Source organism: Phalacrocorax aristotelis, chromosome 6 (genome assembly GCF_949628215.1).
Source record: "Phalacrocorax aristotelis chromosome 6, bGulAri2.1, whole genome shotgun sequence".
In the NCBI taxonomy this organism is placed as follows: domain Eukaryota; kingdom Metazoa; phylum Chordata; class Aves; order Suliformes; family Phalacrocoracidae; genus Phalacrocorax; species Phalacrocorax aristotelis.
Window position 1 is genome coordinate 57,921,507 of NC_134281.1, and position 23,583 is coordinate 57,945,089.

The 23,583-nt window shown below is 37.6% G+C and overlaps 2 protein-coding genes across 5 annotated transcripts in view; one reads left to right on the forward strand and one right to left on the reverse strand.

The window, feature by feature from the left end:
• Positions 1–414: 414 nt before the first annotated feature.
• GLMN (glomulin, FKBP associated protein) lies at positions 415–22,394 on the reverse strand. 3 transcript variants are annotated; one of them, XM_075098116.1, is made up of 20 exons: positions 22,263–22,369; positions 20,549–20,620; positions 19,944–20,069; positions 19,524–19,647; positions 18,423–18,542; positions 17,516–17,624; positions 16,037–16,283; positions 15,457–15,556; positions 12,710–12,897; positions 12,164–12,217; positions 11,211–11,241; positions 10,749–10,838; positions 10,163–10,204; positions 10,005–10,078; positions 9,593–9,677; positions 7,319–7,428; positions 6,163–6,226; positions 2,601–2,724; positions 1,098–1,180; positions 415–953 (listed from the first exon to the last, which is right to left on the reverse strand). In XM_075098116.1, the coding sequence occupies exons 5-20, from the start codon at positions 18,525–18,527 to the stop codon at positions 846–848; spliced, it is 1,614 nt and encodes a 537-aa protein (XP_074954217.1). In that variant the 5' UTR covers positions 18,528–18,542; positions 19,524–19,647; positions 19,944–20,069; positions 20,549–20,620; positions 22,263–22,369; the 3' UTR covers positions 415–845. The 3 variants fall into 3 exon arrangements, with proteins under 3 accessions (XP_074954217.1, XP_074954215.1, XP_074954216.1); XM_075098114.1 differs by lacking the exon at positions 19,524–19,647 and having other exon boundaries at positions 22,263–22,394; XM_075098115.1 differs by lacking the exons at positions 19,524–19,647; positions 22,263–22,369 and adding an exon at positions 22,089–22,160.
• The window catches only part of RPAP2 (RNA polymerase II associated protein 2), a 49,402-nt gene continuing 48,210 nt past the window's right edge, over positions 22,392–23,583 (forward strand). For both annotated transcript variants that reach the window (XR_012661301.1, XM_075098117.1), the window contains exons 1-2: positions 22,392–22,475; positions 23,119–23,164. Coding sequence is in view for 1 of the 2 variants with exons in the window: in XM_075098117.1 (XP_074954218.1) it covers positions 22,436–22,475; positions 23,119–23,164 (86 nt within the window). In the remaining variant the exon portion in view is untranslated. The remainder of the gene's footprint in view (positions 22,476–23,118; positions 23,165–23,583) is intronic.

Genomic DNA, 23,583 nt, shown 5'->3' on the forward strand with positions numbered 1-23,583 from the left:
AAGAAAAAAAAAAAAAGTTATTTAACTGCACTATAGAAAAGCCATCCTTATTTTTAACTTGATTCTGAATGCGTGAGCTCATCCGTTCATACCAGTTTCCCAAGATATTTAATATATCTTAAGCAAAACTTTATCATTAAATATAAGTATGATCAAAACAATTCCAAAATATAGGTTTCCCCTGCATAAACAAGTATATGTATGAAATCTTACGCACTGTGGTTTTTAAACACAGGTGTTATCTGTTGTGTTACTAAGTTTTAACACCTCATTTGGCTCAAAGTTGATGTGTTTTTTCTTTAATCCTGGTCTCCTTTGCTGTGGTGTTTGTACTATTACCTACCGATACCTTACAGTCCAGTTTGTAAATACAGAAGCTTGTTTGCCAACATTAAAAAGTGCTAATAAAAATACTTTGTGCTTAAACAGTGCTTTTTAATTAATGGTTCTCCAGCCATCTCATAAAAATCTTTGTAATTCACAACACCAGCCAGCAACTATTATCTAACAAATTCTGAAAATGAACAGAAAAATAAATGCACAAGCCTACCTCCTTACCACAGCATAACAACACCCCCACACTTGTTTTTAGTTTCTAAACTTAAAAAAAAGCATCAAATTCTGAAGAGCAGTATTTTAATGAATAGGCCATCTCTGTGAATCGCAGACAACAATAGCAAAAGGAAATGAACAACAGCAACAAGACATTGGAAGATCAGCATTTGCAGTTCTCCTAGAGGCCACTCTAAACTGCTCTTCTGTAAAGGTTGGTAGCCTTTTCAACTGATGTCTCATAGTCAAAATGATCTTGTAAGAAGTCTGTTAAGTCAAATACCTCAGCTGACCTAACTATTTTCGTCCATTACAGCTTTTATTTTCACTTCAATGAGTTCTTCTACTCGAGCTAGAACACTTTCTATTAAATCAAATGTGAAGAGAGCTGAGTGTAAAACCTGAAATGACAAAAGAGATGAATGCTATGTTTATTAGAAGACTTCTTTTTGTCCTTTTTTCCCCACTGTACATGCATGTTTGTCTCCAGGTTGAAAGGAAAATTTCAATACTTCCAAAGAACTTTGAAGGAAATGCAGACTCACCTGAAGCTGCATTTCGGTAGTCATGGCAGGCATCTTTTCCCCACTGACAGTTACAGAACAAACCGTATTAGAACTGCGTGCCTCTGTAGAGGAAAATAACCAATAAGAGATCAGGCTGCTGTTTCACATAACTCTTAGAATGAGAAGAATATTTAATATATTAGCATTTCTAGACAGTACTTGTTAAAAACCACAAGCCTAGGGATCGACCAAGCACGGGACAGAAGGGGCTGAACGTTAAGAGGAAGACCCTCTGAGCTGGATGCTTTCTCTATGCTATATCGCATACGACTACATTACTAAACAAGCAATATCCACATCTCAAAACAATTTTATATAGCTACAACGCTCCTTAAAAGGAAAAATAAATTCTTAAATCTGGTCATTTTTTATACATTTTTAATATTTCCACATCCACAGAGATAGAGGAAAGTTCTTAAGCTTGACTTAATAAAATAAGTATTTAATGTCTGGGTTCATTAAGAAAAGGCTGCAGGCTTCTCTGTTTCAGGCAGATTACTTGCAGCAGGCACAACTGCAAGGACAAGTCTGAAAACTAAGGAGAAAAACCCTTATGTTCAGACCACATACTGGAAATTCAACATAATGCTTACAAAGATTATACACTGGGGCAAAAAGCCTAAACCATTTACTATTATGAGTCAGGTGTTCTCTCCTGAACTCAAATCTCTTTATGCTTTGTCAAAGGATAGAGAATTGTAAGAGGGACTTAAAGGAAAAGCTTCCTGATTTATTTTAAAGGATTCCCTTTAGAAACATAGCCACAGGTTGCCTTCAGAAAAATTCCCCTTCTCTGCCTCATATAGTTTACAACAGAAGAGGGTAAGACTAGGGGCAGAAAACTATACTGACATTTCTGGTAGCAGAAGCAAGTTCCTTAGGCTGCCTTAATTATACAGGAGACCACAAAGGAACAGAGGATCTAATGCAGACAGAGATGGCCTAAAGCAGCTACCGCTCTTATGCCCTGTGGAATGTGTCTGCTTAACCCAGAGCAGAATCTGATTCTGTGTGTCAGATTTTAAAAAAAAAAATAATTAAAAAATTACAATCCAGTATGTAATCCTTCAGGCTTTAAGAGAGCAGCTATTTGCTGTGAATTATTCCTTCTCTTGTTAATCTCCCCACACCTAGTATGAAACCTAAGGGCTGTGTACTCAGAGACTTACATGCTCCTGTCTAACCTTAAAATCAGAAGTATAAATGCAGAACAAGCTTTGAAGACCTTCACGTGACATTTCTACCAGGTTTCCATAAGGTGTACAAATGTCATGAGAGATAAACAAGTTCCAATTTTTCTGCCCAGTTATGAAAGATATTAATATCAAATATAGCAACTACTGAATTATTATTTGAAATTTGGAAGACTGACAACAGTTAAATAAAACATGATCTATACAGCACTCATCAGTTCTTTGTTCCCAAAGGATTTACAAAGTTTCTAAACATGAACAAAGCTAAGAAAAAAAGTAAACAACTAACCTCTTCTGTTTTCCTTCTTATTCTTTATTTCTGCTTCATAGTGTGCTTTTGACATATTAAGTCCCACATGCAGTGGTTTTAAAAAATTCTGCTCAATCTTGGCAAGCATGGTCCACACACCAGTCTATGCAAACAGAACAGAGAAGGTTACAAATTAGTTTTAATGGGGCACTGCAATGCTAAGTTTTTGAGCACAACTTTTTGGATTCATCTCTATAACATACACTTCTGTGCTGGGAGGAAAAAGAAAAAAGAATTTAGACTCATCCATTTAATCATGAATAGCATCATGATGGACGTTTAAGTTCCTCTCCCTCTTTCTTACATTTTAAACTTTTTTTGTTGAAAATTGGAGGATGTAGGCTGAGAACTGCAGCAGTGGAAATCCACATTTTCAACTTGTTTTTGTAAGCAAACCTGAAAGGACCTTGGTATGCTGGAGGCAAGGTACTAGCCACTTTCTCAGGCTAGAATCTCTACAGTGAGTAAACAGCAGTTGTAGATTCCTAGAAGATAATTCAGCAGCAAAAGGGCAAAAGTATTTAAACTCTCGTTACCGAATTAACAATGTATTGCGACGCCAAATGAAAGCTCTGATAAATGTCATGCTCCCCAAATGTGTAAGGGTCTTGTTTATATTGCATTCAGTTTAAAAAGCATTGGAGAAATGTTACTGGATTGCTACTACCCCATCCTTAGGCACAGTAGCTGAAGTGACACATGAACCTCTCCCCAGTTCGGCACGGGAGAGAGGAAGTTACCATAATGGCACTTGAGAAGCAAGAGATACAAGGAAAAGATGCTCAAAAGCAAGGCTGTTCAAGATTACACTGCACAAGAGGAAAACTTCTCTGCCTTGGCACCTTATAAGCTCATAGTTACTAAACTGCTGTAGAAGGAAACAAATACAAAGCAGTCTTTGTGCCTTTAGATATAGGAGCCATTTCTATGACTCCTTTCTTCAGGCAGTATCCTCAAAGGGCAGAGTAAGATGATATAAATAAGAATTCTCAATGTTAAATAGTATTGTTGATTACAGCGGAAAATTCACCAAATTTTAATGCCAAACGGCACAAAGTTAACTGGTCAAATAAGAAAAACAGTACTTACTTCCCCCAGAATGGAGCTAAAAAGAAAGAAGTAACTTTCCAGGAAAATACTGATTTTTAAAATTGATTAATGAAAGTGCTTGTTACACAGCAATCAGAACATCTGAACAGACACGAAAAGACGCAGTTTCTTTCTTCCCCACTTGCACCATCCGAAGGGAGTCAGGGAGGAAGTCAAGAAGAATTGGCAGGGTTTAAATTTAAGGGAAAACTTCAGGAGAGGTGATGCTATTTTCTCCTCAAACCAGAGGGACATTGTTTATCCGGCTACTAGACAGCACTGTTACAGTAATTGTGTGCAATTATGTATATATTTTTAATAATAATAAAAGAGGAACACTCTCTTTTCTTACGAAGCTACGCATTTACATGAAACTGAGTGGACCATAATAAGCACTTAAATAGTAACCACTCCAAAAATCTGAGACGGATATAGTCTATCAATACTAACTAATTACATAAATAGAAAGTTAGAAATGCACCCATTGAAAGCTATTTTTACTATTCATTTTCATTACAGTTTTGGTAATCAGTGCAAGCTGTATTCTTCTATTTTGACTAATAACATCATTAGGTACTTACAAAACTTGTATTCATAGATCTCAAAGTGCTCTAAAAGTAGGGCAGATTTTTTCTGTATTTTAGAAAACAGGAAATTATATGCTGAAGTCCATTACTCCAAATCATAAAGAAAGTCAAGGAACTGGGGGAGAACAACAAAACACCCTAGGATACTTATTAGCTGGTTAGAATATTCATTTGACCATGAGATTGTTTATTCAAATGAGGAAAGGCTTTACTGTACTTTAAAACTGAAAAGCAATTTTTCTTTAAACTGTCACTAATTTAAACAAGTATTTTAATGCAAAAATCAAAACATTTAGTACTACAGAGATCATGGAATGGTTTGGGTTGGAAGGCTGTCTAGCCCAGCCCCCCTGCAATGAGCAGGGACATCTTCAACCAGATCAGGTGATACTTGTTCACTACACAATATAGAGGCTAAAAAGCTACTGAACTGCATAAATTAGAGGAATGGTGGAACACAATGATTTGAAAGAGCCAACAGAACTTGCATTTACTATAAGGTAAGTAGCCATTTGGTAGTGGAATGTAATCGGAAAACTAAACACAAATGATTGCGTTGGCTCTTCAATGCTGTAGCAACACAATGCAAGTCAGAGCACTTATAAATCAGCTGCTAGAATACGGAATCCATGTATTGACCCAGCTATGAAATTCAAACAAGTTTCCCCTTGAGTACCCAGCAACACACTTCCATCAACTGCAGGTGGACAGGACTGACTGTACACAAAAAGAGCAGATCCATCATAACATACCCCTCCGAAGAAACACAGAGCAGCTGAATAACAAACACTGTTTGCACCGATACACCACTAGCAAACACTGCCAAGTGCTTCAGACAGAAAAGAGCTAAACAAAACTGAGAAGAGAGAGGTGGGATTACAACTAAAGCTATAAAAACCTGCTTTAAACTGAGGTAGCGTAATATTATATGGGTAAAATCCAAAAAGGCAGTTTCATTTTTTTAAATCCACTGCAAAACTTAAACATGCAGAGTATTTTTGAAATATCTACATTCAAACATCCACACACAGGAGAAACAGAGGTAAACAGGTATACCTATAATAAAAACACAGGTAAGCTACAGCGGTGGGCGGTTTAGGCTGGCGAGTCACCTTTGTGCATAGAACATTCTAGGCTGTATCCAGTAAAGCACCGTAGCAGAAAATTGGGTAGGTCTGGCCATTCCTTTTGTTACTTCAGCAGGTACATTTTACAGACAAGATTTTTTTTATGTGCTAACACCTAGAAAAGCTTTTAACGTGTACCTATCACGCAGCCGCAGAGTTGCTGTAAATACAGAATACTGTTTTGCCCAGCTAAGAACTATTCAATTATGATTATTGATTACTTCCTGAGAAATCTTAATACTATTAACTTTCAGCATATCGCACAAAGAGTACTTTGCCTAAAGATGAATAAAAATACTTCTCTTTAACTGCAAAGCTTTGTATTATTATTATAAAGAAATCTACTCGGAGGCTTGAGGGGTACCACTGAATAAATAAGCAGGAGTAACAAATATTTTTTGTCATGGGAATACTTGATAGAGATGTTATTTTATGGTGACACACACTAAAATTATGGACCTAGATCACAGTTCATCAGGCAGAGTAAAAGGTTTAGCTTGTTTACAGTAACAGGTAAGTGTGAATGCAATCAAATTTCTTCAGAATAAAATAACATATCACATATCTTCTAATGTAGTTAATAAAAACATCACTTCTAGATTACTGACCACTGCAAAAAAAAAAGAAAAAAAACCCCCACGTTTTTGAATCAAGGTTATCAGCATTCACATAAATCCCTTATCCCCATAAAGCTCAGCCCTTAGCTAATCAATCATTTTCAAATCAATTGGTACTTACTTGATTATCACTTTCACAATCCTTAATGACTAAGTATCTTAGTAGATTTAGTGATGCCATAATCCTGTGAATCAAAAATACACCGTTATTTAGAACACTGATTTATATTACAGGGACAATGATTTACATTGTCCATTAGCCAGACATCCTAAAAATATCCACTTGTACCGAATGCAACTGCTCAACTGCTGAGCAACATGGCTTAGCCTAGAGCACCAGTGCGCGGTAGCGTCCATGTTACAACAGCTGAGACTTTGCAAGCAAGATTAAAACTGTCAGCAGATTGGAGTAGGTTGGTGATCTCTGAAGAGGTAGAGCCTTATTACTGAATACGTAATATGCATCACTGGTGATCCAAAGTTGCTAAGAAACTAGTGTGACAGCTTATTACTGTATTGAATTTTTACTTTTCAGTGCTTTTTAAAAATATACTTTTTATACTTTTGAAAATATACTATTTATTGCTTTTTCCAGATAAACAGTCCAATTACAGATCACACATCTGGGTTTTTAAGTAGTTATGTGTCCATCTGGACACTCACCCTACTGACTTACAAGCCCAACCTTTACCCATCTTACAGGAGGAGAGTTGTCCTACAGGAGATTTTCAGAGACATTTCCAGTTATTTTTATATTACTTAATGCAAGTATTTGCTGTTCAGGTGGCTCTGTATTCCCACTCACAAGATACTGGATACCCAGCAGCAATCTGTGAAACAGCCTCAAAAAGGCTGCGTGCTATGAGTTGTATCTGATGATGGTTATTCCCCTGTGTCACGTAAGACAACATACCACGTTTCTTGTGTTCCTCCAATTGCTTCTGCAGAAAGCTGACGACCCTTACGGTCCTGAAGAAATAATGCTTTACTAATTAGTTCTGTAATTTGACATCTGAGGCCTTATATCCTCAGGGAATGGAGGAGGAATTCCTTTCTTACTGTTAAAATCAACGTGATAGCATTGTGACATTCTTCTATACAGAGTTAGTCGAAAGGATGGTCGAAATAAGTGATCTTTTCCATTTCTAGTTTAAAATACATTGATGCTGTCACCTCATTAATTACATGACAGCATAGCTCCCATTGCAGTAAGGTAATCTGAAGTCTCTTTAAATTATTAAAAAGGAGAAAAGCCTCTAACTGTGATTACAACTCACCTGTCTGAGTTTTGCAGAAGATCCGTCTCAGCACCTTCTGGAAGCAAAAGCACTAAATCTAGAAGGGTGATCAGGTGATGTCCTGTAAACCAAACGTTGTCACATGCTTTCTGAAAAAATGACACAAAAAGTTTAGCTGAGCGTAAAATATAAGTCTTAAAGATATCTTAAATAATTTAACAACAATTTTGGGAAAACAGAAAAAAAAAGGAAAAAAAAATCCAACACTGGAAGCAATATTTTCTAGTTACTACATGTGACTGAAGTCTACAAAGTAGCTTTTTCATAATCCTCCCTACTTTGTCTCTTCCTGCCGAGCTGTTCTTTTCAGTTTCATCAGAATAGATTCTCCACACCACCATCTACATAGCTAATATTTCTTTACATTAACTTAGCAAATTGTACTACGCACTTTTTTTGTTTATGCTGAGGTAGGGAACAGTTAGCTATCTCTACCAGAGACTCCATTTCATAATAGCAGTGTCACAATTATTTTTTTTTAAAGATGATCAGTTGTTTTAAGTTTTCTTTGCATATTCCTAAACCCACAACCCTTGGCAATGCTTGCAAGTAAAGTACCTTCACCCTGATGGTTCTTTGATGGAGGAAGGACATTCAGTTACTTTCTTTTGAACGAGGGAGGGGAAAAGGACAGAAGGGAGAATCATTTAAGCAGAAGATGGAGAGTACTAGGTTTTGAAGTGGCAGAACATAATTATTCTGATGCCTTTTGCATCACAGACAGACCACTCACTATTTTCACAAACATCCCCCTAAACTACAACAAATTATGAACTGAGGAGGGGCAAAACAATAAACACACCTGTCTCTCACTTAGCAGAAGTTTTTTAAAGCCTTGCAACTAAGACCCCTGAAGATTCCCTCCTCCGTGAGGCTGGTTGAGCCTCCCTGCTCCAGTGCTATTTATCAAACATATAAAATTATACACCTAAGGGTGTACCCATCACTCCCAAAGATGGCAAGCAAGTGCACTTGTCTCTGAAAGTTTCACAGCCTCTTCAAAAAGCTATTTCATGTCAGTACAATGAAGCTGAGAGCACGGAGCTTTTGCAAAGATCCCATGTTGCCAAAGTCCTTATCTTGGGTAAAGGTGGGGGGAAGATATATCATACACAGGGCAAAAGCTAGACAAGAGATGAAACAGCAACAGAGCCAGAAATGGATTGGAAGGAAAACTGAGATTAGATAAGGAGGCAAGAAGGGCAGCTGTCTGTTAAGACAGATGAGATGAGGGACCTGGAAAGATTAATACTAGCTGGCACAAAAACGTAAGATGAAATAAATGGATAGCAATAGGAAATGGTTAGAATTACGTCTATAGTGGAATACTTTGTGACAAACCTAGAATATTAAAATTCATATGCTGAAATTTTTACATTATTTGTCTTTTTGACAGCTAGGGAACTCTATATGGAAGAAACATATTAAGAGAATTCTGAAGCTGCATAGTCAAAAAATTAACTAGTAAGAAAATTTCAGAACATACTTTTAATTATTCTATTTTAGTGCAAGCCCCTTTTGGAACAGTTTTCATATTATCATCTTCTTTACCCCGCTGATTTAATATACAGGACAGACTATCATCTAATAAATAGTAATTCACTATTTTCTAACATAATTATGCTAGCATAAAATATTTTCCTGTATAGTCCTATTTGACAAAAGGCAGTATCCTTGAGAATCAAATCTGGTTTGGAAGAGGCCCTAGGCAGTTTAAAAAAAAAAAAGAGAGAGAGAGAAAAAGAGTTAATAATTTATTTTTAATTAATTTTTCCAACTTCCTGGTATAAATTATTATAAAATATGAGATTTAAATGGCTTTGATCTAGCTCAACCCTTTCTGATTAATTGTAAGCACTCAGTATAAAGCTGAATGTAATCACAAAAACCATAATTCTGTCTGGACTGTAGGATTTGAATTATATTCAAGAAATGAGGAACTGCGAGAATAAAGCAGAATACAGAGTAGTTCCTCTTTAAGAAAGAAGCATGTATTTTCAAGCACAGAAAAGGCAATAGCTTCTTAGAAAAATACATTTAGATTGTGCAATTTAAAAAAATACATTGGTAAAATTATAATATAAAAATATATATGCAGGAAGAAAGCCAAATTAATATTTCTAATTATATAATCTCCTTTCAAAGTGCATTTTTTTAATGCATCACTTAAAGGTTAAGCTGTACACATTTTCTCAACACAATACTGATACGATTTTGAGATGGCAACTTGCTTTTTAGTGGTAATAGCCTCACCGTTAGCGATAAGTGAATCTGATCTTTTATATTTTTAATAATGTATCCTTCCACACCAGCATGGTTGCTTGTCTTCAGCAAACACCTTCAAATAAACATACAAAAAATATTATCTCTTCAAAGCTGCCTATAGAGTCAGCTCAATACTTAGATGACATTATGGCCTTATTCACTAAGTGGGAGTTTTACCATGGAAAAATAAGACGACGTTATGACCCTTAAACACTAGCTTACATAAGATAAGACAGCTGATTTTATGTGAGGCAATTGGAATTCATTATTTATCAAAAACTTAGCATAGGAAAATTAATGTGGCTTACCACATAGAAACTGTGTCAGAAATCATTGTATCTATGCAATTAAGCTGCAATAAGTCTGATATTATACAACCTACAGAAACTTGGTTGCATACCTGAATAATGTAAATTTTCCCTCTGCGTCAAACTTGTCTATGAACAACTGCAAAATGTTTAAACTCTTCTTTCTCTAAAGAAAAACAAAGATGTCATCAGATTAATTCTAATTAAATAAACTCAGCACTTAACTGATTCTGTAGGTCCCATTACGTACCAGATGCTCTATGGGACAAAGGGTCAAAACTTTCACCAAATCCTGTAGTTGGACAAAGAAAACAAATTCTAATTACACAGAGATTATTACATTACATCACATTGACTAAAATCAACTCAAGACGTTAAAATAAACCAGAACAACCACCAAAACCAAAACCCCACAACCCACAAAACCATGCCTATGAGAAGATTCTCATCAGAGAAATTCGTATTAGCTTCAGCGGTTGAAATCCCAGGGCTGATACACAAGACTACTACTCTCATACCATTGGGTCCAAGTAAGGATGTAGTCAAGCAGCAGATTTGTAAGGAAGAGGCAAAAACGAGCAAGCATCATCCTACAGCTAAGATCAGTGCCCACCTGCCTCAGTGGCCTGTATATACACTACATCTCTTTTAACTGTCACTGACACTTCATGCTGTAGTGGGTAAAAAAGAACCCTCTCTAGCAAGACACTGAAGGTTTCAATTTAACGACACAATTGTATAAAGGTTCAGTAGTATGTCCTCTCAGACATCTAGAAGACAGCTAGATATCATGTATAATCAAACTTTAAAGACTTCTGCATATTGCTTCTTATTACCTGGGGTATGTTAATAAAATCTCTGAATTCTAAATACTGATGGAGAAGGCTGTTATCTTCCATTCTCAATAAACAGCTCTCAAACAGATCCTGCAGGCAGGCAAAAAAAAAAAAGCTGCTAAACATTTTGCACATATGTAAGACATTAATCGATACGCTTAACATTTCATGGCTAAAATCACCTTCACTATAAATGCTCATACACATATCCAAAGTTCTTAGGAGCTACAAATCTAAGGGATAATGGTAATTTAAACATTTATGCATGTGTGTTAAGTTCAATAAATGTAACTGTGTGTAAGATGGAAAAATACCTAATTAAGCCTCAAAATATTTCTGAAACTATTATCTGAACTATCATTTGTACCCTTCTTAGAAAGGGAAACTAAAGTTTTACCATTTCTTAAACTGGGAAAAAAAAAAACATTCTAACATTGAAAATCTGATTAAAAGAAAACTTACAAGTCCTTTAGATAACATAGATTCTTCTGTTCTAGAAAAAAAACCACATTATCAAATTTAAATTGTTAATTAAAGACACTGTTAATATTTCAGAAGAAATACTAGAACAGAGATCAAAAAGAACTTATCCCTCAACAACTGTCATTCTGTCCTCTAAATATAGTGTCTTCATTATTCCTCTCAAAGATTTTTAGAATAAACTGGCTGATGAAAAGTTGAAGATTAGACTCCTCTCTTCAGAGTCAAAATGACATTTTTTTCCCCTCAATATTTATAAATGCTCAGAAGTAGCATCTCCTATCTTACAGATATCATGCACTGATTAACAAAAGGAAACGAAACTTTTCCCAGATGATTCCTTTTGCATAGTTCTGCAAGCCTAAGAAGAACACAACAGATCCCAAACTGAAGAGACCAGGAAGTTTTGTTTAAATTTTACCAGGAAATGGTAAGGAGTCATAATGGGAAACTTCCCTCCTACAGCAGTGCTAGAAACTATTTGGTCAACACTGCTGCTTATGGAAGGTGAAATGACTACAATTTATAGAAAAGTCTGGTTTCCTTTAGAAAGTCTGACCTTTAATCAGATTGCATATCAGATTACATGCAAATAAATACTATTGTCATAGTCTTCTCTAGTACTAAATTGTTACAGAAGTGCGAGTAAATATACACTCTAATTATTCTGCATGTGTCTAGAAAGACCTTAATTTTGCATTTTCAGAATAAAGTTTCTAAAAATGATATCACAATACAAGCTGAAAACAATGAATGTTTTAGACAGCTTTTTATACTTCTTAGTAAAAGAAGCCATCTTGTTTGGAACTTGTAATTTTAACTCTCAGGTGTAAAAACCTCCTCTGAACTTATCCAGTATATTCGAAATTTGATTCTATGGATTACTCTAAAAGATCACACCCACTACCTAGAACTCCAAACACCATAAACCCTACCTTTTCAGTAGCACTTCAATATGCGTCATATTGCATTGCAGAAGGTATGATGGACTAAAATAGAAAATTAGGTTTACATTAAACTGCATAAGCCATATGCATTTGCACATAGTTAATCTATTTGACAGAATTAGTCTTTTTTGAAAAATTTATTTAAAATACCTTTATAAAATTAATAATTTTGAAATAGACACAAAACAATAAGTGAAATTGCTGTTAATAACTCTTACGTGGAGACTGTCTACAAATGTGCAATTGATAATTTAATACATGTTAATTTTCAGCATGTGACTAATCCTACCAGTTTCTTTAAAAAGACAACTCATCTAAAATTAAACCATAATAGAAGTAATCTGTGAGACTGGAGTATGTTCTTATGCGTATAATGTAAGCTACATAAAATATAAATGCATAAAGGTTGACATAAAACAAACACTAGTGGAATACAGAGATCTCATTCATAACTATTCACAAATAAGTTTTTTTCTGCTCAGAAAGAATCTTCAAAGTACAGGCTTACGATATCTGTGGAAGAATAGTTCTTACCTAAATACCATTGGAAAGCAGTCGATACCAAAATGTTGAACAAACATCAGATATGACAGACATGCCAAAGAATCCGCAGAATTCTTTTGCTCGATGTCCGCAAACTCCTGGTTCTCCCAGTGCGGACTTTTGCCTTTACGATGTAAAAACACTAATGGTATCAATTCTCTTAAATCCCACAAAATGTCCTAAAAAAGAATTATAGATTGCCTATAGTTGCCTTTAAAAGACCTGTACACAGATTAAGTTTAAATCTTTAACTGTATTTACAGTAAATTCTCTTACATAGCATATGTATAAATTAATATCAACATTTGTAAGTATTTATGATATATATACATACACAAAAAAGACCCTGCAGGAAAAATAACTACCGTTTGAAGAATGTTACTAAGATAGCAAAGTCAAGCACTCAAAGCTTGTTAGCACAAGACAAAATAAAGTCAGCCTGCAAAACCCTAGTGTGGCTCCCTTACAACGCTACGAATAACGATAGCTTCATGACCACATTATGCCACAGGACCCCTGTGTTTTTCAGATCACACAATATTCCGTATTTTGTTTTCTGCTCGCTAATCAACATGCAACACAATGTTCAGCAGCTAATGGCAAGCCCTGCTTTAAAGTCAGAATCACTCTGTATGGCCTTTCTTTCCAGTGATGCACAACACGATGACACCTGAGTCCTTCACAAGTACTAGTGTGGTGTGTCCCCCTCCCCATTCACGTGGATTAGGAGGTACTGTAACTCCTATCGCACATATTACGAAGAAACAGCAAGACTAAGGTTAACTCACTATTCCGGCATTATCCAAACTGAATATCTGGGATTGATGAACGTTTCCACATTTTGGAAAATTAGGATTACACAAAATGTCATATAGTCAAAGCATGACTTTAGTGACCTTACCCAATTCCACAAACAGCAGAAGTGAATTTTTTCAGAAAATGAAGAAAAGGTAATTCATAATTAGCACAAAAAACATGGTTTCAGACTGTGCCCAACAGGAGAGGCAGGATAAAAGGCCAGTTTTTCAGAGCATCCTTCAACTATCTTAACCATGAGATCATCTTCTGGTAACCCCTGCCTGCTCCACTGCACACCCTGAAAGCCCTGCAATAAATGAAGTAAGGGTCTCAGAGACAAGATTTTCTTTCATTGCACAACCCTGACTGATCCACACAGCAGTTCCATCCTACGCTGAGACATGTTGTGGAAAAAAAAAAATGGATGTGATCATGAAAAACAACCAAAACTTTTGCTCACTGCTTAGTGTGCTTCACTTTACAATCTTAACGTTTGAATATAGAATTTTGTGTGCAAAAATGCTTAGATGTTTAAACACAAACTGGAGAAAAAACAGAGTTACACCACACAGCAATTCCAGACTTCCTCTGCACGCATGCGTATTTGCACACACTTACATACAGTCTATTTATGTGTGCTTTCTCCATCCCAGCTGGCTCCAAGTCTTCCTTTTGAAACTCATCAAGCCTTAGAGTGCCATTCCCTCCCCTAAAATGACACCCTGACCCAGTCTCACTGCTTTTCTAGGACTAATTCCTTTACATATCATATAAAACTTTCTTCTAACTCCCTAGTTCACAGTTCACAGCCATTTCAGCTGTATTCCTCCAACAGCTGGATTTCCTTTGTCCCTCAGCCAGCTTCACCTCCACTCTACCTTCTTTGTAACTTCCATTTCCCTCTGGCATAGCTCCAGGCATTCTTTGACTTTTGTCTTTCTGTGTTCGACTTCTGAATGTTCCTCCTCTAACCAGGGAGAACAAGGTAGAACAAAGTCCAAAGCTCAAACTTAACTCTATTCTTTAATACAGTCAACGTTAACAACAGAAACAAGTCTATCGTAGTTAATAAAACAACTTAACAAATTAAAGAAGTGTAATGGCCAGTTATCAAAACCAGAATTGTATTTTTGTTAACAGTAATAACCAGTTACAATAAGCCACTATATTTGGATATGTGGAGGAGAGGAAATATTCTTTACCACATTCAAAACATGAACAAAGCACAGCTCTACTTGCTGTAACTTTATTACTCACACCTAGTCCTGTTTCTGAAAACATACACATATTGTGTGTTGCAACATACGCATGGACTGTACCTGACTATATCCTTATACGTCTTGGTTTTGCTGCAAATTTAAATAAAATTATGTATACCCACAATAATCTTGCTCTAATGAAACACAGCTGCTATGTAAAACATGCAAAACCAGAGTAGCTGCACTGGTAGCATGGAGCAGACATGTTCCCACCGAATTTCCTGCTACAGTATCAGCAGCAGTCAAGCATCAATTTATATTTTTAATAGTCATCTGGCACTGCACTAACCACATTAGAGATTTCACTCTGTGCAACAGTTGGATTAAAGGTAATGTAGATTTTTGCCTTGATGTAATACTGCAGCAGATTATCCTTCAGATATTCTAATAAATTCATACATTATCAAGAAAAAGAAGCAGTTACAGCAAAGTAGGAGCTGCTGATTCAGAGAGCAGTCCAAACTCATTTATAAGCAGCAAAACTGTGTCTGCAAGATTTGTAATTTCCACAGATGGGACCTGGAACTGTTATAGACCTTCACCTACCTTATCTTACAAGGCCCAGTAAGTCACCCCACTAACCAATAAAGGAAGCAAAATGAGCTCTAGAACAAATCATAGGTAATTCTGAACTACACCACTGGTTTTGCAAACACTGTAATTAATTTTGACTGCACTTACTATAATTTCAGTTGCAAAATGCCGAAAGGGATGTTCTTCAATGCCTTCAAGCTGCTCAAGCTGAGCGGTCAATAACGGGTATTTCAGGCTTTTCATACAGCTGAAATAAAAAGGGGTGAAATAAATCACCCATAAGGTCACAAACACAGACTATAATAGTGTCATTGATGACCAAGAATAAAGTCGATACTCATATCGACTGCTATTCCTGATATTCCAAGGAGAATAAAAAACTCCATCTCCTGTAGAAGCATTCCCTAGCCTTCACCTCCAGAATATGATTATCTTCACTATTGTAAATTTGACAAGAATACCAAAACAGTTTCACAGCACAGACTAGTATTTCTTTACCATTTCCCTGTACTAATAAAAAAAAGTATTTTTTACCTTTCTTCTCTCACCTCATAAATATGTAAGTCATATTTAGGGTTTTTCTTTATCGAAACACCACATTAGTTAATATAAGTTGGCAGCATTATAAAACACTAATAATATCATTTATTTACTGCCTATGTAATAAATGCCTACTGTCAATTTTGGTAAGTTCTAGGAATATATTACACTAACACAAAACACTCACAATTTTAATAATTCTTCTTTCAGCTCCATGTCATTGTATTCTGACGACTTCTCCATGTTTTTAACAACTTCATTTACAAAAGGTTTAGCAAAGTCCACCACTGCATTACAACATTGACAGAGACCAAGTTTATCTTCTTGTATTTGTTGTTTTGTATAAGGTACAGGTAAGGGAGTAAGCTGATTCATAATCATGGCCAAAGATAAACCCACTGAGTAGGCCTTCTTGTTCTGAAGTTTCAGAAGCACTGGAGGAAAGGAATAAAACCAGAGAGGCAGGGGAGAGAGAGAAAACGTTTTGAGACTTTAAGGTATTACTTACTCAGTAGAGGAAAACATGAAGAAAAACAATGTGATTACATAAACAAGCCTTTCATTTCAGGGAAGGAGAGGGACAGATACCTGAAATCACACAAGCAATCCAGCAAGACTAAACATCATCATCTAGTTTAATACGCTGTAGTTAAGAGGACCATATATTTGAGAATGGCAAATATTAAAGCAGTTGTGCATTTGGACACACTCATCCTTTCTCTGTAGCACAGTGATGAAGACTGGAAAAAATCTGTCTTTCTAGAACTATTCTAAGTGAAATAATATTCATTTATATGATCTGGAAAGCTGATTTATTCTTGCTTTATTGCTTCGCTCCTCCCATGCTTGGCAAAACCAGAGGCAATGGTCCAACCTTTCCGCTGAGACCTGACTCTCCCTGAAGCAGCTCAGAACTGTCCTATACTCCACGGCAGAACCAACAGAGGGGCTCCCAGACTGAGGAAGTAGCACAGGTGGCTCTCCACTTGAACTACACTCAGTGCAGGCTGACTGCAGATTGGCTATCCCAAAAACCACGCGCTTCTAATTACCAAAATGTTAAATTCTAACATAATTCAATAACACACCTGAGAAATTGCTACAATCAGACTTAAATTCAATATAAGACACTTGATTTCATCTCACATATCAAAACAGAAACTACTACTTGTTACCTCCCTAGTGGGTGTCCAAACTCAAAATTTTTAGCTTTTATATATAAGCCAGAAGTATGCTCCCTCCAATCAAATATTTCAACCTGCTTCAATCCGAAATAAAAGTTTTATACTATGAAAATATGGAATTGTACATTTTAAAAGTTAAATAACAAAGAATTTCACAAATCCATGTAATTCTCTATTTCTGGAAAAACAGTATGCATGGTTTACACCTCTAAATATAACTCTCTCATGACCACATTCTTAGAAATGATGAAAAATAGCTGAATATTGGTTTTTCAACTGATGTTAGTCATCCCATCTAAATTTCCAACAGGCCAATATAAGCATGAAAAGTATACCTTGTGTTATTTTGCAGAATATAATAGACTGTAAAGCCTGTCAGGATAGACGTATTCTGAAACTATTCCAGCAAAGGCTAAACTAATTTGATAAATAAATGAGAAAAATTACTTAATTCAGATATCACATGAGAAAGTGCATCTTACCTGTTTGCAAAGGCTGAAGCAATAACATGACAGTTTGGCACACTTGGTCTCCAGAGGTCTGCTCAATCTGCTCAAGTAAACCCAAAAAAAGTTCCTTCGGATTGCATAGCTGCAGGAGAGAAGCAATGCATAATTTTTCATCACCATGGTCATAAACCAAAAAATTCATCACAAGCAATCTTCAATACAGAAATTCCTGAACGTCAAGAAAGCAGATCTGAACATCCAGGATAATCTTTAAGAAAACAAATATGAAACAGTAAGTACTTCTCTACAATTAATGTCTTCTGTAGAGTGTGTATGTGTGTACACTTTCACATAAGCTGAAAACATGTAATAATGACACTAAACTTGATTTCTGTGGTCTCCAAAACCCTCACAGTACCTTAGCAAAGTAATCCTTAGGAGAAGAGAGAAAAGAAAAAATTCAGTGTGAATTTAACTCAAGCTATAGAGTTTGCAAGTTGTTTTTTAAGTGTGTCAATGAAATGGAACTAGTTTTCTAGAGATTAAAACTTTTTTCCCCCCATCAGAATCATTAGCCACTCATTGTCATACTGTATCTGCAGTAAACAAGAGGCAGTATTTCCACGGCTGCTCTGACTGCAGTGGCTGGCTATCAAAAACTTTATTAGTTCTACCTGCCTTTTTTTTTCTGGGTAGCTATATTTCTTTGTTTTCCCCAGTTAGTGATTTCCCAAGATTTGTAAGAGGTTAATTATCTCTGAGAACCCTAAGCCTGTGTCTACTTCAGATGAAACTGGCCCATGAGTTTAAAAGTTAAGAGAAATGGACACAAGAAGCCAGATGTATTCATGCCTCGTTTTCTTTGGAAATCAGAGGGAAAATTAGGACCTCTCCCTTCCCTACAATTATTGTATTACAACCATTTATTTCAAAAACATACCTGTGCCAACTGATCTAGTATCTTCAGGCAGTGTTCTCGCTTTTCATCTTCCTGTTTATACATGAAAATACATCTAACAAGGGGAGAGATGAGATTCCAACCCATATTCTTGATGATAACCTAAAAACCAGATTTTTAGAGAATAAACCAAAACTGGACATCTTCTAAATGCAGAAAGGTTGTACATACAAAGACCAAAAAAGACAACTGGTAGCAACCAATACCACAATAACATCACTGAAAATTTAACATCTATTACCTTAAAGTTCTGTACTTAACATACACAGTGTTGTCACCCCATACCTAGAAACACAGCTGCATATTTTGTATAGTTTTCTTCAATGTTCTAAGATGTCAATATACATTTCTAAGAATTTATATGACAATACATCTAAAACAAGACCGAGTAGAGGAGTTTTGCTGAAAGAAAGAACACTTAGACAAATTATGTTTCACCTGAGGAGATCAAGATCTTCAGTTGTTACTCCAAGCTCACAAAATTCAAAGCCAGACTGTAACTGCCACGTAACATTGCCAAACATTCCATCCTTCTCTCTCTTTCTGAGTTTCCTGTTTATGTGTACTATCTGGGGAGCTGGGAGAATATACTAAAGTACCTACAGACATTAGCATCTCTTATATTGGCTGAGTTGGCTCTTACAGTTTTGACCAATATTATTATATCCATCTGTGGTGGGTTGACCCCAGACAGCAACTAAGGGCCCACCAGCTGGTTGCTTCCTCTCCTCCCCCAGTGGGGTGGGGGAGAAAATCAGAAAAGCAAAACAGAGAATAATTTATCAGTCAAGATAAGGACAATTTAATAAGTGAAGGACAAAAGGGGAGGGGGGAACGACACAAACCAACTCCCAACAGCAGAGCAATGTCCAGCCAGTCGCCAAGCAACAGCCGCTTTGGAATGGGTCCCCATCCCCACATGTTTTTATTGCTGAGCACAATGTTATATAGTACAGAATATCTCTTTCATCAGTTCAGGTCAGCTGTCCCAGCTGTGTCCCCTCCCCACCTCCCTGCTTACTGAGGGGGCAGAGTGAGAAACAGAGGTGGTCTTGACACTGTGCAAGCACTGATCAGCAATACCTGAAGCAGTGGTCTGTTATCAACACCGTTTTGGTTACAAATCTAAAACACAGCACCACACAGGCTGCCAGGAAGAAAATCAACTCCATGCCAGCCAGACCCATGCACCATCTGAAATCCTGTCCTGCAAAAGAGCGACACTGTCACTTTCTCTTAATTATGCTTTTGTCCTCTCTTTTCTCTTTGCTTAACTCACTGAAAAACATTTATTAATGGTTTTGTTAATATTATCATGACTTAGTTCCTGTGAGCTACCTGAAGTTACACAAGAATGTGCACCCGACACAGAGCAACTTACTAGCTATTCATACGTACAGCCTTGCTCCACAGCAAAAGTAGCTTTCCCTTTTTAATAAGCAGTTTTATCTATTTAACAGCATGTTAGTGCACAACTAATATTTAGTGCAAACTTAAACTCACCTTATTTTTCTCATTTTGAATTACTTCTAATAACTGAGCTGCGTACCCATCTTCTAAACATTTCTGTCCTGCTACCTGAAACAGATTAAAATCTTCTCCTTTGAAATCAGCTTCTTCCAGAATTTGCTAGAAAGAAAATATGCATGTTTAACTCCATACTTATAAAAGGCAAATAAAAAATAAGAAAATCTGAGCTTTCATTTCAAAATTAAAAGTAGTGTCACTGTAACTCTTCTCACATAACACCTTCCACACATTAAAAAAAGCTACCAAGAACTACTACAGACAACAGAGCATTATTTCAATAGCACTTTCTAAGTCTAGATTACAGCATGTCATTTGGAAGATGTATTTTCTACAACAACCTGCTAGGGTTTTGTTACTTCAGACAGGTACCATTGAGTACAAGAACACTTATTTCTCCAGGAAGCAGAAGTTATCAAGCACCTTGGGATAAGCACCACAGAAAAGTCAATGAAACGTGGAGGATGAACTTAGCTGCCCAATGAGGAGTTCTGCTAACAAGTGTCTTGTGTTTTGGGGTCATTCTGGTTTTAAACATAATACAGGAAGAGAAACACACACTGCCCACACTTGTTACTTACGCATCTTTGTATTATGGCTTGAAGTTCATCAACTGCCATTATAGTTTGACTTTGCTCTTCTGGCATTGAGAACTATTATAAATTAAAGAATGCAGTATTAAAACACATGAAGGAAAATCAGAGACTGAAATATCAAAAAAAGGCCAACTGAGGAATGAGAACAACCTAAACAGACAGATAGTATGCAGATCACATGATAAAAAAAAAAAAAGGAAAAACACATTTTTAAGAAGTGTACACTATATTATTCTACTCCCCATATTTGCAGGGGACTATTACAGACAGGAAACAACCTGCATCGTACAGGGAAGCGCTTTTTCTAGTACCAAGGTCATCTTAAGAAGTTAAGAGGCCTCAGCTGCTATTTGGGCACATACATGGAAAACTGCAGCTGATATGGAGCAAGTCTGGGCTCACCACGTGCCAGGCACAGATGCCCATGATACACTACATTTTCTGTGACTACTCTCACCAGGGGAGCTCCTGCTCAGCGGTGACTGAGCACTCATACTCTAACCCAATGCCTGAGATGCGCACAGCAGATCCAACCACTGTGCCAGTTTATATCAACAGTCCAATCAAGATTACATATGCAATACCATTTATTTCTTTCTAGTGTCTAGGTTGGGCTAGTTCAGTGGCCTTTTACCTCTAGATACTATAATTTAAAACCTTCTTGCTAAAAACGATTAAGTTAAATATTTGAGTAACATTAAATACGTGCAAAGTTTTACATAGTCGGGACCATGACTTACAAATAAAATCATGCTTGGTTATCTACATGATGTATCATAGCCAGAGTCATAATCTTTACGGTTTTAAGTAATTCCATATACCTAAACCTGGTTATATGATCACTATGAGTGTCCATTGCCTCTACACCTGGATAATTAGCTAACTATTCATCAAAACGCCCAAGTTCCATAAACTAACGCAGAGAGTAAAAGAGTGCCTGTATAGAACAGACATCTCAATGTAACGTCCTCAATCTTTCCTCTTATGTTTGACCACTCCTACGTCACACAACATGTAGATAACTAAGCTACCTGGATGTTTACAAAAAACCAGGCAGCTTACAAAAGCTTAAAAAGCATCTGTGTGTGAATTTTATTACTCAAAGAATAAACAACTCGCTTTCTATTCTCAATGGCCTGTTTTGACATTTTTACTTCATTGCAATCTAGCGATGCATCTAGCCTGTCATTTTAATTCGGCCGTTATCATACACTTTATCACCACACGTTGTACTACTTGAGCTCTTAATTTTACAGGGTGCTACTAGTACTCCCAAAACAATTTAAATGCACTCTTCAACGCTAATATTCTTGCTCTTTCGGCCCTCAGTAACTTTAGAGTGTACTTACAGCCTTGAAGCGTGCCCTGAGGACCCACCGCGTTGTTCCAGGGATTTACCAGCTGAGCGGACAGACGGCGGTCTCAGGCCTTAATACTTAATCCAGTTTCTAATTAAATCTTTTCAGAGGCTTCAGGGGCAAATGGACAGCACCGAAATCATGTGGAACGTTCTATTAATGCTTACCGAACTCCCTCCTCTCTAATAAACATACACCTCAGCCCCTTCCCCAGCGGGGACAACACGCAGGCCGGCACAAAAAGGCTCCCGACGTACGCCTTGAACACGCGGCTGAATTAAAATAAATCATGAGGCCACCCGCCCCCCACCCCTCTCCCCCCCTCCTCCTTCCTCCCTCACCTCAGCCGCCGGTGGAGCTGCGCTCCCTCAACCCCGATCGGCCGCTCCTCCACAGGACCGGCACCCGGACCCGCACCGCGCCCGCCGTCCCTCCCCGCTACCGGCCCGGGCCACGCTGAGACGGCGGCTCCGCCTCCCGGTGAGAGGTCAGAGGGAGGGAGCGGACAGCCACCATGATGGCGGCGCCCGGGAAGCCCGGCCGGCGGCGCGCAGGTAGGCTCCAGCCTTCCCGCTCTGTTCTCCTCCCCGGCCGCCGCTTTGGGCTCTCCCAGTGTCCTCCGGCGAGCACAGCGGATTCGCCCAACCCGCTGCACGGGGAGCGGGGGTGGGAAGGACGCTGCCGCCAGCTCGGTGGGCCTCGGCCGGACCGGGCTGGCCGTGTGGTCGGGGTCGGCGGCGGCTGGGACCGGAGCCCCCGGGCCATCGGCCGGCCGAACGAGGCGGCGCCGAGCGCCCCGCTGTCCCCTCAGGCTGCGCTTCCTGGGGGGGGGTGGTGGGGTAAAGCTGGGCTGGAGAGCCAGGGGGAGTGTGGTTGGCACAAAATTATCGTCAAAATTATTTTTTCTTTGGCTTTCTGACTGTACGGAATGTGGTGAGTGAGAGTATGAAGGCAGTTGGGCTTCTCTGTCCTCAATCTTATAAAAAACGTGTCGAACTAGTTGCTGAGTGGATCCTAGCTTACTGAAGTCACTATCAGCCACCAAAAGCAAGTTTCTAAGCAATTCTCTTGATTATGCTTACAGTTTAAAGCTTTTAATATTTTTTAGGTTCCAATATTTTCCACTATTTCCACTATATTCCACTTTCCTCCATTAAAGGGAGAAAGTACACTAATATATGTATATTTGAATCCTAGGAAATAAGCATTCAGCTGCTCAGAAGAATGAAGATGCTGCTCAAAGGTATAATTTCGATCTAACCAGATGTGACATGCACGGTGGTTTGCCTCACTTTGAAATCACATTCTGTGCCTCGTGTTTCTTTGCTTTTGCAGAGTACCGTGAGTAACTTCAGATCACAGGCATCAGCATCACACAGGCTTGTTTGGAGTAATGCTATGTAACTTCTAACAGCACACATATATGTGTGTTGTATAACATGCTAAATGTTTATGAATCTAACCTCCACAGTTTTATTTCCTTAGTCTGTAGTGCTTGTGTTTTGCTGTCTTGACTTATTTGCATGCTCACCATTTTTCTTTATTCACTTTTAAAACCAAACTTGAGAGGAAAAAACACTTTCTGCCATAGACAACTACCTAAATATTCGTTTGACTCTAGTAAACATGGATTTCCAGGTGAATAGTGTAGACCTCTATTGG